This window comes from Rattus rattus, chromosome 4 (genome assembly GCF_011064425.1).
Source record: "Rattus rattus isolate New Zealand chromosome 4, Rrattus_CSIRO_v1, whole genome shotgun sequence".
Classification (NCBI taxonomy): domain Eukaryota; kingdom Metazoa; phylum Chordata; class Mammalia; order Rodentia; family Muridae; genus Rattus; species Rattus rattus.
The window spans coordinates 116,696,403-116,709,040 of NC_046157.1; the positions used below are offsets into that span (position 1 = coordinate 116,696,403).

The 12,638-nt window shown below is 44.3% G+C and overlaps 2 protein-coding genes across 3 annotated transcripts in view; both read left to right on the forward strand.

Annotated features, from left to right (window-relative positions):
* Positions 1-1,274, forward strand: part of Il1rl1 (interleukin 1 receptor like 1) — a 48,669-nt gene extending 47,395 nt beyond the window's left edge. Inside the window, exon 11 of one of the 2 annotated variants that reach the window (XM_032899529.1) lies at positions 797-1,274. In XM_032899529.1, coding sequence (XP_032755420.1) covers positions 797-1,164 — 368 coding nt within the window. In that variant the 3' untranslated portion in view covers positions 1,165-1,274. The remainder of the gene's footprint in view (positions 1-796) is intronic. The other variant, XM_032899528.1, reaches the window with a different exon arrangement.
* A 2,827-nt stretch (positions 1,275-4,101) lies between these two features.
* The window catches only part of Il18r1 (interleukin 18 receptor 1), a 32,462-nt gene continuing 23,925 nt past the window's right edge, over positions 4,102-12,638 (forward strand). The window contains exons 1-3 of the mRNA XM_032901016.1: positions 4,102-4,264; positions 4,583-4,686; positions 10,526-10,609. Coding sequence (XP_032756907.1) covers positions 10,552-10,609 — 58 coding nt within the window. The 5' untranslated portion in view covers positions 4,102-4,264; positions 4,583-4,686; positions 10,526-10,551. The remainder of the gene's footprint in view (positions 4,265-4,582; positions 4,687-10,525; positions 10,610-12,638) is intronic.

Here is a 12,638-nt window from a genome sequence, read left to right on the forward strand (position 1 = left end):
GGGCAATCTGGTTTCTTCTTAAATATTTGAATAATGCTGACATTGTTATGAAAGACCCGAAGATGCCCAAGTTATAAGGGTATGATCTTAATCTTCCTAGGGGCCCCTCCCTGCTTCGTCAGCTCTCCTGCTGACTGCAGTATGGGTAGAAAATCGCAGGCAATGCTCACTAGGGATCTTTCTGTGTCTCAAATCTCTTTAAGGACCTGTGGGCTCTCCATTTGTCTATGGGGCTGTACCTAGTTGCTGGATCTTTATTTCTCCTTCCTACTTCCATAGCAGCCAAACTCAGATGCATGGCCTTTCTCCAAGGATCAAGCTTGTATTGCCTTTGTCAGGTGGCAGTACTCTCTTGGATAGTTCCTACTTCCCCTCCAGCGATGCATGAGCTCTGATCTCTCCTCCAACCAGTTAAATCAAAGCTGCCAACAGAACATGGCTCTTCCCTTAGAGAAAGTTGGTAGCTGGCCAGTACACTGTGCATAGGTTCTGGCTACCTGTCTTCTATGACCCCTTGTAGTTTACCCTGCATCTCCCATGAAATGGTAGACTAAGAGGCCTTCACTTTCCAAGGTAGCTGGGAAGACTCTTCATTAGCAATGATTTATCCGAGTAAACATTTGGCCCTTGGAAGGATATTTTTTGGTAGCGAAATTGGTAACTTCATTCCTACTTTCTGAATACGACTGTATCAGCTCAGAGTCTCCCATCTTTTTTATGTCTAGAACATTTATGATTCAAACATTAAACTCACAAAAGGAATGACGGGAAGTCTCCTTCCACCTCTTGATTGTAGATGCGGCCACTGTGGTGGAAAGCAGTATCCAGAATAGTAGACGGCAAGTGTTTGTCCTGGCCCCTCACATGATGCACAGCAAAGAGTTTGCCTATGAGCAGGAGATCGCCCTGCACAGCGCCCTCATCCAGAACAACTCCAAGGTGATTCTGATTGAAATGGAGCCTATGGGTGAGGCAAGCCGACTGCAGCTTGGGGACCTGCAAGATTCTCTCCAGCATCTTGTGAAAATGCAGGGGACCATCAAGTGGAGGGAAGACCACGTGGCCGACAAACAGTCTCTAAGCTCCAAATTCTGGAAGCATGTGAGATACCAAATGCCAGTCCCGAAAGACCCCCCAAGATGGCATCTGTTGCCGCTCCGTTGAGTGGCAAGGTGTGCTTGGATCTGAAACACTTTTGAGTCGTGGACTTGCCTACTCAGAGCTGGGGAGTCCCAGCAGTAGGTGTGAAGACTTGAAATGCCAAGGGTGGGGCCCCGCGTCCCAGCTAATAAGAGACTCTGGTTTGTTTTCCTGGTTGTGGGAGGAGCCATCCATCCCTTGTTTCCGGTTTCCTCTGCCTACCTCGCTCTTTTGTGGCACAAGATCAAACCCTGAATCTTTTCCTTTTCTTTTGTTTCTCTCTTTGCTCCTTCTTTTTAGTCTTCATCAATTACCTAAGTTTAGAACATCAAGCTGACACTTCTAGAATAAAGTTCTGATTCATCCCAAAGAGTAGTCTCAATCCCCAGAGGCAGAGAACCAATAGTAAACCTCACTCCTAACACACCAGGATTTCTTACTTTTTATTTGTCAGTTACCGAGTTTCATCGTGTCCATATTGCCAGATTTGGTAGAACACCTTATTCAAATTGCCGTTACAATCGAGCATTTTTCAGCTCTAAACATCTTTTATATATTTTTGTATTCTCCTTAGAAATACCTTCTCACTTTAAAAGAAACAAGAGATTTATTAGAAAATGTAAAGTATAAAAGAAAATAGAATGAAATATAAAATTAGAGAAAGGAAATATAATAAAAAAATCACAACTCTCACGATGAATTTTGTCAAGTCTGTATTTTAAAATATAAAGTTCATACGTGTAAGTTTCATAGCTGAGATTTGTACAACACGGACTTGACCTTTTTTTTTTTTTTTTTTTTATTTACTACCATAATGGAAGCTGGCGGCAGTCACTGACTTCTTTAACATTTACGGATGTTCCGAAGGTCCATCTCAGCTTGTGCTGCAGACTCCAGCTGAACCAGCCAGCGTGAAAACCATGTCTGCCACAGCACAGCTACCCTACTGAAGTGTATGTCATTGCGAGGCAGCTTACTTTTGGGATACTTCTAGGAACTGTGTAGGGCATTTGGACGGAACAGGATTAATCTGTAGTCAGAGGTCCCCTGGACAGTCTTCTCCAGGAGAACGCACATACCGTGGGGTCCAAGGCACTCAGGGAACTGATCAGAGCCAAGGCAAGTGTCTTGCTAGGACCTTCAACTTTGCTGATAAACTGAGTCCTGCCTCCATCGGCGATGGGACTCCACACTGGGGTGACAATGAAAACGGAATTCGGGAGACTCTTGAAAGGAGGGGAATGTTGAACTCATGGTCAACATATATTTCAGAGACGAGGCTGCAGAGACTCCATATGCAGAAGCATGTGTAAAGGATCCAGGATAGCCCATTCTTCCGGGGACCGTGTGCTCTTACCCTGTGCCCTTAACGTGGGTTGCCAGGTACCTGCGCATCCATCCTGTGGGTGGACGGTTTGCGAAATCCGCCTGCCCCGCTGTAGTGGACGGCTGTGTGTTCCTCTGCTGCTTCATGTACCTTCAGCGAGCTACCAAAAACTGACTGATGAGACACATGATGTGTAAACTGACTGATGAGAAGCATGATGTGTAAACTGACTGATGAGAAGCATGATGTGTATATAGCTGTCTCATGTCACAGGACATGGAATCAGGAGAGAATCCTTGCTCTGGGTAACCAGCTCTGTGGCTGCGAGGAAGTTCCTCAACATCCTCAAATAGTAGTTTTCTTAGGTCTGTTGAAAGACAATACCATGCTGGATTCTTTTGCTAACAGAAAATAGAGGTATTTGGATTTCAGAAAGAATTCGATTAGTACTAGTATTAGTATTTGCGATTAGGAAATCTCAACGTGAGCCATGTGAATTTGACCATATTCTGTGATCGTTCTGAATGAAGACCTCTACAAATGAAATTCTCCCTAGTCTCCACCCTGGAAATAGATGCTCCCTCATTCCTGCTGCTCCACCCACTGAAAATGACCTACAAAAATTATTATTTGTCCCCATTCAAGATTCTTCTGGCAATTCTAAACGATTTGCATGTAATTGAGCTGGGCAGTGTGACGCATGCCTTTAATCCTAGCACTTGGGAAGCAGAGGCAGGTGGATTTCTGCCAGTTTGAGTCCAACCTGGTCTATAGAGTGAGTTCTAGGGCACCAGAGCTTCCAGAGAAACCCTGTCTCAAAAGATGAGGAGAAAGAGGAGGAGGAAGAAGGAGAAAAAAAGAAAAAAGAAGGAGTAAGAAGGAGGAAGGGAAGAAATAATTGACTTTTTTTTGTAACGAACTAGCATCTGATGGTTTTGCTAAACTCAAAATATTAGTTTTATTTTATGTTTTAAAAGGTTCAAAGTGTGATCCATGCAAAAATGTCTTCTGTGGACTTTCCCCCATTTCTACCGTCCCCTGCCCCCATGTCTTCAGAGTGCTTGTCCGACTTTGAGTTGACATTATTTAGTTACTAGTCATAGGAAGGCAAAGCGTTTCTCCGTGCTGCTGCTTGTACACATTTCCATATTAGACTAGGAAGCGAATTAGCCTTTCGACTGTCCAGTTTGTAAGTTGCAGTAGGAGTGTTGAAGTTTGTTAAACACTTGTTTTCCATGTATCCCAGCAATATTATGCTTTTCATATTTGTTGTACAACAAATTATTTTTCAATGAGCAAAAATAATTGGGCCATTGACTCCCTGAGTGTTTTTTCATGTGTGTTTGAAGAATTTTAGCTCATTATAAAAAATCCAGAAATTCTCTGTTGGGGCTCCGTTTCTTTTGAACAATTTAAAATCTCACTATTACTTCCCAATTGTGAATTCCCACCCATCCAGGAAGCTGAGCATCTTGTGCTGGCCTCTGGACACTGTTGGCTCTGTGAGCCTGGCAGTCTTAAGGACTCTCCTCCCTCCTTCCCAGCTGGAGTCGCGGGTTCTCAGCGCCCTCTGCCTGAAGGGTGTAGCATGTACAGGGCGCAGGTGGTTCTTTAAGGAATCGTCGTGGGTAGAGAAGGGCTGCAGGTTCCCGGAAGCCAGGGGCGGTGGCTGTGGCTCCCTGGAGGTGTGGAGCTCCGAAGAGTCAGCTGAGACCCAGGAAGGAGAGCTCCAGGGGCGTTTTCTATCGCCTCGGAGGTGGGGGTCAGGGTTAGCTCTGAGAACTGTGGAGCTCATAGGTGAGCGGGGACGAGCGGAGGAAACAGGCACAGGCTTGCTGCCAGGAGCGCAGGCTTCCCAGAACTGAAAGCTCCAGACTTGAGTCCCCCAACTCTAAACTCAGGACTGGAGCTCCTCCCATCCCGGGCGGTGTACACCAGAAGACTTAACTTTTCCTTCTTACTGTTCCGATCTTCCTTCCCCCATCCCCCACCCCCGGAATCGCTGGCTTTTCTTTTTTCTTTCTTTTTCTTCAATAATTCCTTGGGTTGCCTGATCCCTCTAACAAGCTCCTGGCCCTGTCTGACCGCACTCTCCCTCCCTGTCTGGTGTCACAGTTGTGGACCCCGAGGTGTTCAGTCTCACCTGCTTGGTGAATTCCGCAGATGTAAGTGAAGGAGAAGCCACTGTCCTGCCCTGATTGTGAGTCACCTCTCTGAAGGTAAGGGCAGGCTCTGATGTGCGGTCCTCACTGTCTTCTGCTGTCTGGAGCAAAGGGAAGGGACCACCCACTCCCAGGGGTGCAAGGATCCTGAAAACAAAATCAATTGTGAGTGGTGCATGCGTGTGTGTGTGTGTGTGTGTGTGTGTGTGTGTGTGTGTGTGTGTGTAACTAGTGAGTACAAATGCATAGGTCCTTTGTAGAGAGGTATAAACAGATGAAACACAGCAGCAATTGGTTTATTCGGCGCTTACCCTCTGCTGACAATACACTCAAGTGTGCTGTATTCTAGTCGCTTAATCCCCCAGAAGACAAATGAAACAGGCAACATCATCAGGTTTAATAAACAGCGTCGAGGGAGAAAGATGCAGGGATTTATCTAAGTAATAGATTAGAGATTCCATTGGATTTTCCTCATTCCGGAAATTTTTGTGTTTAATGAAGGGGCTTCCGGAAGTAAGAAATCCTAGCAGAGCACATTACGGTTATCACATCAATGAATGACTGATTTATGCAGATTTGGGGGAATAGTTCCATCTCCCTTGAATGTTTACATGCATGTGTATGCACGGATGCATGCACAAGCGCCCCCCCCCATGCATAACACAGTCACAAGAATATCTGCTTCAAGGCACACATCCTGGAAGAACAGGGAGTCACAGCAGGAAGTGGAGGCTGGTCCAAGAGTTGTGGGGGTGCTGTGAGGTGGGTTTGACTGGGAAGGCAAGCAACCTGACAAAGCCAAACATTGTGTCACATGGCAAGGACCATAGGGACCTGGAGGAGAGGAGGGGTAGGGAACATGTGTGTCCAGATCAACGCTTGTGTGTGGGCACATTGGGGGAAATGGGGAGATAATAGCAGCAGGTACTTTTACGATAAGTGTTGGGAGGTGGCAAGACTTTCCTTATAGATGGAAAGTCCACTGTGCCCAGCCCTTGTCTTGGAACAGAAGTGCATGGATGCCTTCAAGATCATTTTTGCAGGTCGAACCTGGCTGTTTTGCCTTTCTCCAGAAGTAAAACACTTATGCATTAGAGACTGTAGTGAAAAGGAGAGTGGAGGAGAGCCCAGCTCAGTGGGAGAGTACTTGCCAGCCTGCCCTCAGTTCTCAGCACGTGTGTGTGTGTGTGTGTGTGTGTGTGTGTGCGTGTGTGTGTGTGTGTCCTTATGGGGTGTCAGGACTTTCACCAAAGCAGTGTTCGGGATACCTCACCTCAGGGCCATGTTTTGTTAAGCAGTGGCTGACACTGAGGTGACATGTTTACCTGTGAGTCCCTGGAAACAACTGTCAAGGGTTATGGCTGTTTCCCCTCTCCTAGCCTCAGAAACTGTGTGTGCACATGTGTGTGTGTATGTGTGAGTGTGTGTGTGTGTGTATGTGTGAGAGTGTGTGTGTGTGTATGTGTGTGTGTGTGTGTGTGTGTGTGTGTATGTGTGTGTGTGTGTGTGTGTGTGTGTGTGGGTGTGTGTGTGTGTGTGTGTGTGTGTGTGTGTGTGTGTGTGTGTGTGTGTGTGTGTGTGTGTGGGTGTGTGTGTGGGTGTGTGTGTGTGTATGTGTGAGCACCTACCGAGGAGCTTTTAAAGGGCTTGCATCTATGTGCTCCGATGAACTGTTTGTTACTAGAATGTGGTCAGTTTTCTCATGGGGAGGACCCAAAAGGAGATGGAACAGAATCAGAAACTCAGGACCTCAGGACATGACCACATTGACACCCTTTGAAAGGACATCCTGGAAGTGCCCCCTTGTCTTTGGGGACAGAGATAGTGGTCACCTTGCATCTGGCCTTCACTCTATGCCTCCAGATTACATAACTTTTGGAAGAGAACTACTTTAATCTAGAGATAATTTCATGTCATTGGGTAACTAAGTTTGTAACTATCCTTTCTGTTCATGGGTACACACATATGCTTGCACATGTATTAATTTTACATTTATTATGTCAACTCTGGAGTGAATGTATCTAAGACGATATGTTCTTTTCTGGGTGTGCAGGCAAGACCTGTAAACTGGTGGCTTTCCATCTGTTTGCACCTTGGAGTCAGGAGGAACTTTGGGAGAGTCAAGGGCTCAGGCTGCCCCCTGTGTATGTTTAGTGGGCAACATGCCTGTTGAAACATGTTATGCCTTTGAAGATGTCATGCTTTGAGAAGTTGCAGGTGGTGTAGGTGTACAATGAATTGAATGATCAGCCAGGACTCCCCTCTGTATGTGTTTTGTGGATTTGGTTCACTCAATGATTCAGCAAAGAAGCCAACATAGAGCAGCTCGTGCTGGTTAGTGGCAGTTGCCATGGCTAGGTTAGCACAGCGAGAACAGAGAGAAAGTATGTTCATGCACACATTCACCACTGGGCAGGCACCTGTGCTAGAGCTCCCAGAGTGCTCTAGGAGAGCCTTTACATTGTAAGCAAATATCAACCAACTTCAAAGGAAAGGTAGCACTATTTGACTGGACAGAGAAATAATTAGTATTTATTTTGGAAGCAGAAGTTTAATTAGGTACTATATTTCATGGTAAAGAAGAAAATGTAATGTTTATAAATTTATAAATAAGCCAAATGTAAGAATGAAAACCATAAAATAAGGAATATAGGTGAGCGTCTGTTTTACCTTTGAGGGAAACACTATACTTACAAATAACACACACACACACACACACACACACACACACAGAGTATTGTTGATGTGTGTGCATGAACAAACATTTTCTATGTGCTAATACACCAAAAGAGAAATTAAAAGTAAGCTAAAGCAATTGAGTAGAATTCCAGACATTGGGGAACTGGGAAAGAATCACTTGCTATGAAAAAGTTGGTAATCATGAAATAAAACAGCTAGTGTTATGTGGTAATTTGCTTCCTTTATAATGAAAAGAAAATGCAGATTCAAATAAACAAGAGGCCCTGTTCCACTTGGATGGACGGCCTAGCTAGATCTGACAGGTGGGGTGGAGCAGCATGTTGTCCTGGGTGTGGTGGAAAGCGCCTTGTGTCTTGCACTCTCGAGGCGGGTAGAAGCTGTCAGGACATTTCTAGAATGCGGCTGGGCAGTGTGCATCAATCATGCAGGGTGCATTAATACGGCTGTCCTTCCAGATCACAATGCCAATAAAATGATAAGAAGTAAGGAGAGTGGTAAGAGCCAACATCGAGATGACATTATTCTCTGGATATCTTAGGCAGGAACAGTTTTAGCCACCCTCTCTGCTCAGGGAGGCAGAACTGTCATTCCCTCCTATGGATAAAGAACTCTGAGCATGGCTAGGTCAGGAGGCTTGCCCGTGACTGTTAAGCTGGTAAAGGAAAAGACTTCAAGGTTCAGATCCAGACGGCCTGGTGCCTGCAGTTGTACTCCATGAACTAAATGAAGACAGTTATGGGTTATTATATGACAGAGTTTAGTTTGTAAGTGACAGTGCATGAGTGTGAAGGGATCCAAAGCATTAATTAAAATACCAAGAACCAAGAAAAGTCTAAGGTAGGAAAACCTTCAGTGAACAATATTAGTGAACTACTGAAACATCATTTCATTATTAAAAACGGATAAAAAAATTATAAGAACAGGGAAATATGGTACATTGTGAGAAACATTTCTTATTTGTACTTTTTGCTTTATAAATATTCTATGTCGGGCAGATAGTACTTTGCAAATTAAAAAAAAAAACCCTTAAAGTACAAAAGCAAGTCACTCCAAGATCACAGCAAAGCAAAGCGAAGCGAAATGAAAAACTCAACAAGAGAACGCTGACAATCCTTAAAACTGCTACATGCAAAAACCACCAGTTCCTTAAATCCACATACACAACTGAAGACGCACAGTAGAACATCAAAGTGCCACACACCTCCACTCCGCAGCGGTGTGGTTAGCATGGATTTTTTTTTTTATATGTGGAGATCTTAACACGTCTCATTTTGAAACCTGTATCTTACCAGAATGTTGAATGGTTGTGTGATTTTATTTCTTGTTACAAGTTAAAATTGAAAAAAAAAAAAAGAAGGAAGGAAGGAGATAGTGCCAGTCTGTGGCAGCCTTAATGGAGGAATGGATGACACAGGGAAAGTCACACTTTTGTATTCTACCCAAGTCGGAAATAATCAGATGGTAATAAAGGTGTCAGAGTGGGCGGTGAAAGTTTCGAGTTGCTCATTATTCTAATTTGGCTTTGAATGGTTGGTACTTTCCATGAACAGATACCCTTTGTGTTTTCCCACTGCTCACTGTCATCCCTTGCAAACTGGTAGGTGGTTTGGGGAGGTTTATTATAAACCTTCTCCTGTGGTTGAGGAGGTAGGATGGGGTGTGAGTGGCTGTTGGGGCGTTGCTCTAAGTTGTAAGGCTCCCAGACGTCTTCATTCATGAACATTAGAAACCGCAATCCCTCAGTGATTTTGGAGGAAGTCTCTGTGTTTTGGGAATGGGCCAACAGTTCTTGGGATGCTTTGTCCAAGGTCCACAGCTCCCTGAGTGTTGTTAGACGGGGATTCTAGTCCGTTTTGTGTGCCTCTGACGGACTCAATCTCTTCACGTCCTTCCCTGTTCCATGAGCCCAGAGTTCCTTTGAGGCACTGGGGTGGAAGAGCTAGGTGGTTCCTTGAACGGGAGATGAGGGATTATTTGTGAAATATTTAGACTGAATGCCTGTTCTGCTCTTGTTGAGAAAGCTTGGGTTGTCGTAGGATCAGAGCCCAGTGCAGAAAGAGCAAATGCCCTAGGATCACAGTCCTATAAGGAGGATCGTAAGTACAGGACTTGCTACTTACTTTCTGCGCGTCGTCCCTAAAGTAAGCACATGGGGTCGGGGAGGCTAGGGAGAGGGGAGCCAGTGCTGACTTGTGCCCAGGTCACATGCATCTCCTCTAGAGTCAGTGCTCCAGGTGCCCAGGGTCACATGCCTCCCCTTACTGACAGTGCTCCGGTGACAGTCGTCACTGTGCTCCAGGCCTCCTGGAAGTGTTGCTCTTGAGCAGGGCAACATAACTCTTAGACTTTTGAAACTTTCTGAAATCTCTGAAACTGTGAAACGGTGAGTCGAAGTAAGCCTCTCTCTCTCTCTCTCTCTCTCTCTCTCTCTCTCTCTCTCTCTCACACACACACACACACACACACACACCCCTCCACCCTCCCAAACGCACACACAAACACCCCCACAACCCTTCACACACACACACACACACACCTTTAAACTCACACACCACACACACACCCCTTTACTCACATACACATACACAAACACCCCCACAACCCTTCACACCCACACCACAGATAACACATCCACACACACAACACACACAACACTCCCCTAACACCCACAACCCTCTAAAACACACACTATACATACACACACACACATATATACCACATGCAATACCGCCTTACACACACATACACACCACACATACCCCTCCACACACACAACACACACATGCCACACCTACACATACCACACCCCCCTACATACACACAACACACCCATACACTCCCACGCAGATGGAACTGCCACTCACAGCTCGATGCATCGTGGGTTGTTTAATCTGTAGAGTCACATATTTTTTCTAGAGTTAAGCTTGGCTCCTGAAGGCAAAGTTTAGTGAATTAGGTTAAAAGACATCAGGCCCTATTGTATACATTTTTTTAAAAAATATGTTCTGTGGGAGCTAAAATTCATAGCCTTGAATTTTATTAATTCTATGTGGCTAAAAGTTTGGTGCACTGGTGACTCTTTTAGAAATTATGAGCTATTGCTGGAATGCTTTTTCTTATGTGCCCGGAGAGTGTTGTAAGATGGATTTGGTTTGTTTGAGGACATGAGCTTAACCTTACATTACTCTTTCTCCAGAGACCAGTGCACGCAGAAGCCTAAACATGCATCGTGAAGAATTAATCTTGATACTTTGTGTTCTCGTTGTTAAAAGTGCCCCAAGTAAGTGGTTTTTATAAACATTCATAAATAAACTTCTTTAGAGAGCTAGAGGGAAATCATGGGGGTTAGTTTTTATTTGTAGCCGATGCAGTTACTGAAGTTGTCTAATTTATTTAACATTTAGCAACTTCGAATTTTACCTTAGAAGTTTGAGAAATACTTGCTGTCCCTGGGGTAGGGAGGGGAAGAGAGCTGGGAACAGACCAAATAAAGGAGCACAGGGGACTCTATGGAGAGGCAGGGACTTTGCACTAAATTACACTTTAGATGAAGAGGGCATCTATCACCTCTCTTTGACTGCCATTTGAAATAGAGGAAGGAAATAATTGTCTTCTTTACTGGCTTTAGACAGTTTTGTATAGCTTGCATTCCCAGAGAGGATAGCAAGAATCCCTTCATTTTAAAAGTAGTGTTCAAATGAAAGTAGACAGAAAATACTTTCCAACTCTTAAAAATCACCCAAGTGCTAGAAAAATAAGAGAGAGAAAGGTTGGACTAGAAAGAATCTAAAGCAAGTGTCAGAGTTTATGAGCTGTGCTTGTCTGGGGATCTTCTCCAAGTAGAAAAAGGATTGGAAGGTCCTGGTCTTTGTTGAGAAGTCCCATGACTGAGTAATATTTGCACAGGACTTGGAGGAGAGAGCCAGTTAATTTACTTCAGAATGTTACACCCAAAAGGGGATACTTGGACCCATATCCTTCACTTTGAGAATTGTTGAGAAAGGAAAACAGAGATCAATTATTATTGCATTCATATAATACATATCCAGTCTGGAGGTACGCTTATGAATGGACCCATGCATTGTTGGAATACTATCTGACACGCAATGCAGTGATACACACATCCTGAAGACTGTTCATTCTTCTTGGTAGGAGATGATTCGTTAGGGACTGCTGAGCAAGACAGCAAAGTACAAGATGTGTGCTCTGTGTTCCATGCTTGAGAGACAAACATCTATCACCTGTTCCTGATCACCATGAAGCATAATCTTAGAACAGAACCAGCTCTACAGCCGGCCAGGTCTAGGGCTTAGGTTCTAGCTCCCTGTTCCTTTGGGGGCTTAAGGAATGCCTTTTATGAATAGGAATTATAGCTCTTTTCATCAATATTTTGTACGTGGAATTCATTTAACTTGTTGGTGCTGGCCTCTCACAGTTGTCTGTGTAGAATGATTTAAACCACTGACTTTCGCTATGGAAGAATTGGACTGGTTGCTCACCCAGTCCATGCACCTTGACCTCTGCTCATTTATAAGACCTAGAGCTTCATATTCATCAACAAAGTAAGGCTGTAATGCTAAACGCAAGAAAAGGTATTTTTGAGACGTGAGGTTCCTCATAACTAAACATTTCTAACTTCCTGCTACCCACTATTTTTCTTTTTAAATGGGGGGCATCCCTAAAAAAGGAACTCATGCATTCATCAACCAAAGTACAAGTACTTAGATTTGTAGCACGCTTGTTCCTTCAATGAATCAGCACTTGGAAACCTAGGATAACTTCAAATGTCTCCTAGATTCTAAGATCTAAGTCCCCACCACATACACAATGAATAGTGTAATCACGGTATGGCTAAGCCCTTCATAATAATGAGGATAGAGCTCCCTTCTGCTACAGGTAAGAAAAAGACTGGACCTCATAGGCTTGGTGACATGCAGAGGGATCCAGGCATAGAAGAGCGCATAGACTGTATGAGTGTAGCCCTGAGTCTGTAAGGCGCTGGGGAAAGTTATTGAAGTGCTAAAGACTCTTGTTTTGCGTGTTAAGGACCAAGTATGTTGGGATACTGAGATGGAGAATAGAGATTACGTTACAAGCACCAGGAAGATGCTGACGCGCAATGTCATTATTCAACTTTGAAGTAGATCTAACATTTGAACCGCTTCCTTTTTCTGGTGTGGTTAGCTTTAAGTTAACACCCTCCAAAATGTTTCTCTGAACAATAGACCCTAACAACAGAGGCAACATTTTGTATATGGTCTTAAGGAAATCCTGCATTTTTCTAAATGAAGATTAAGGGCGGTCTAGAT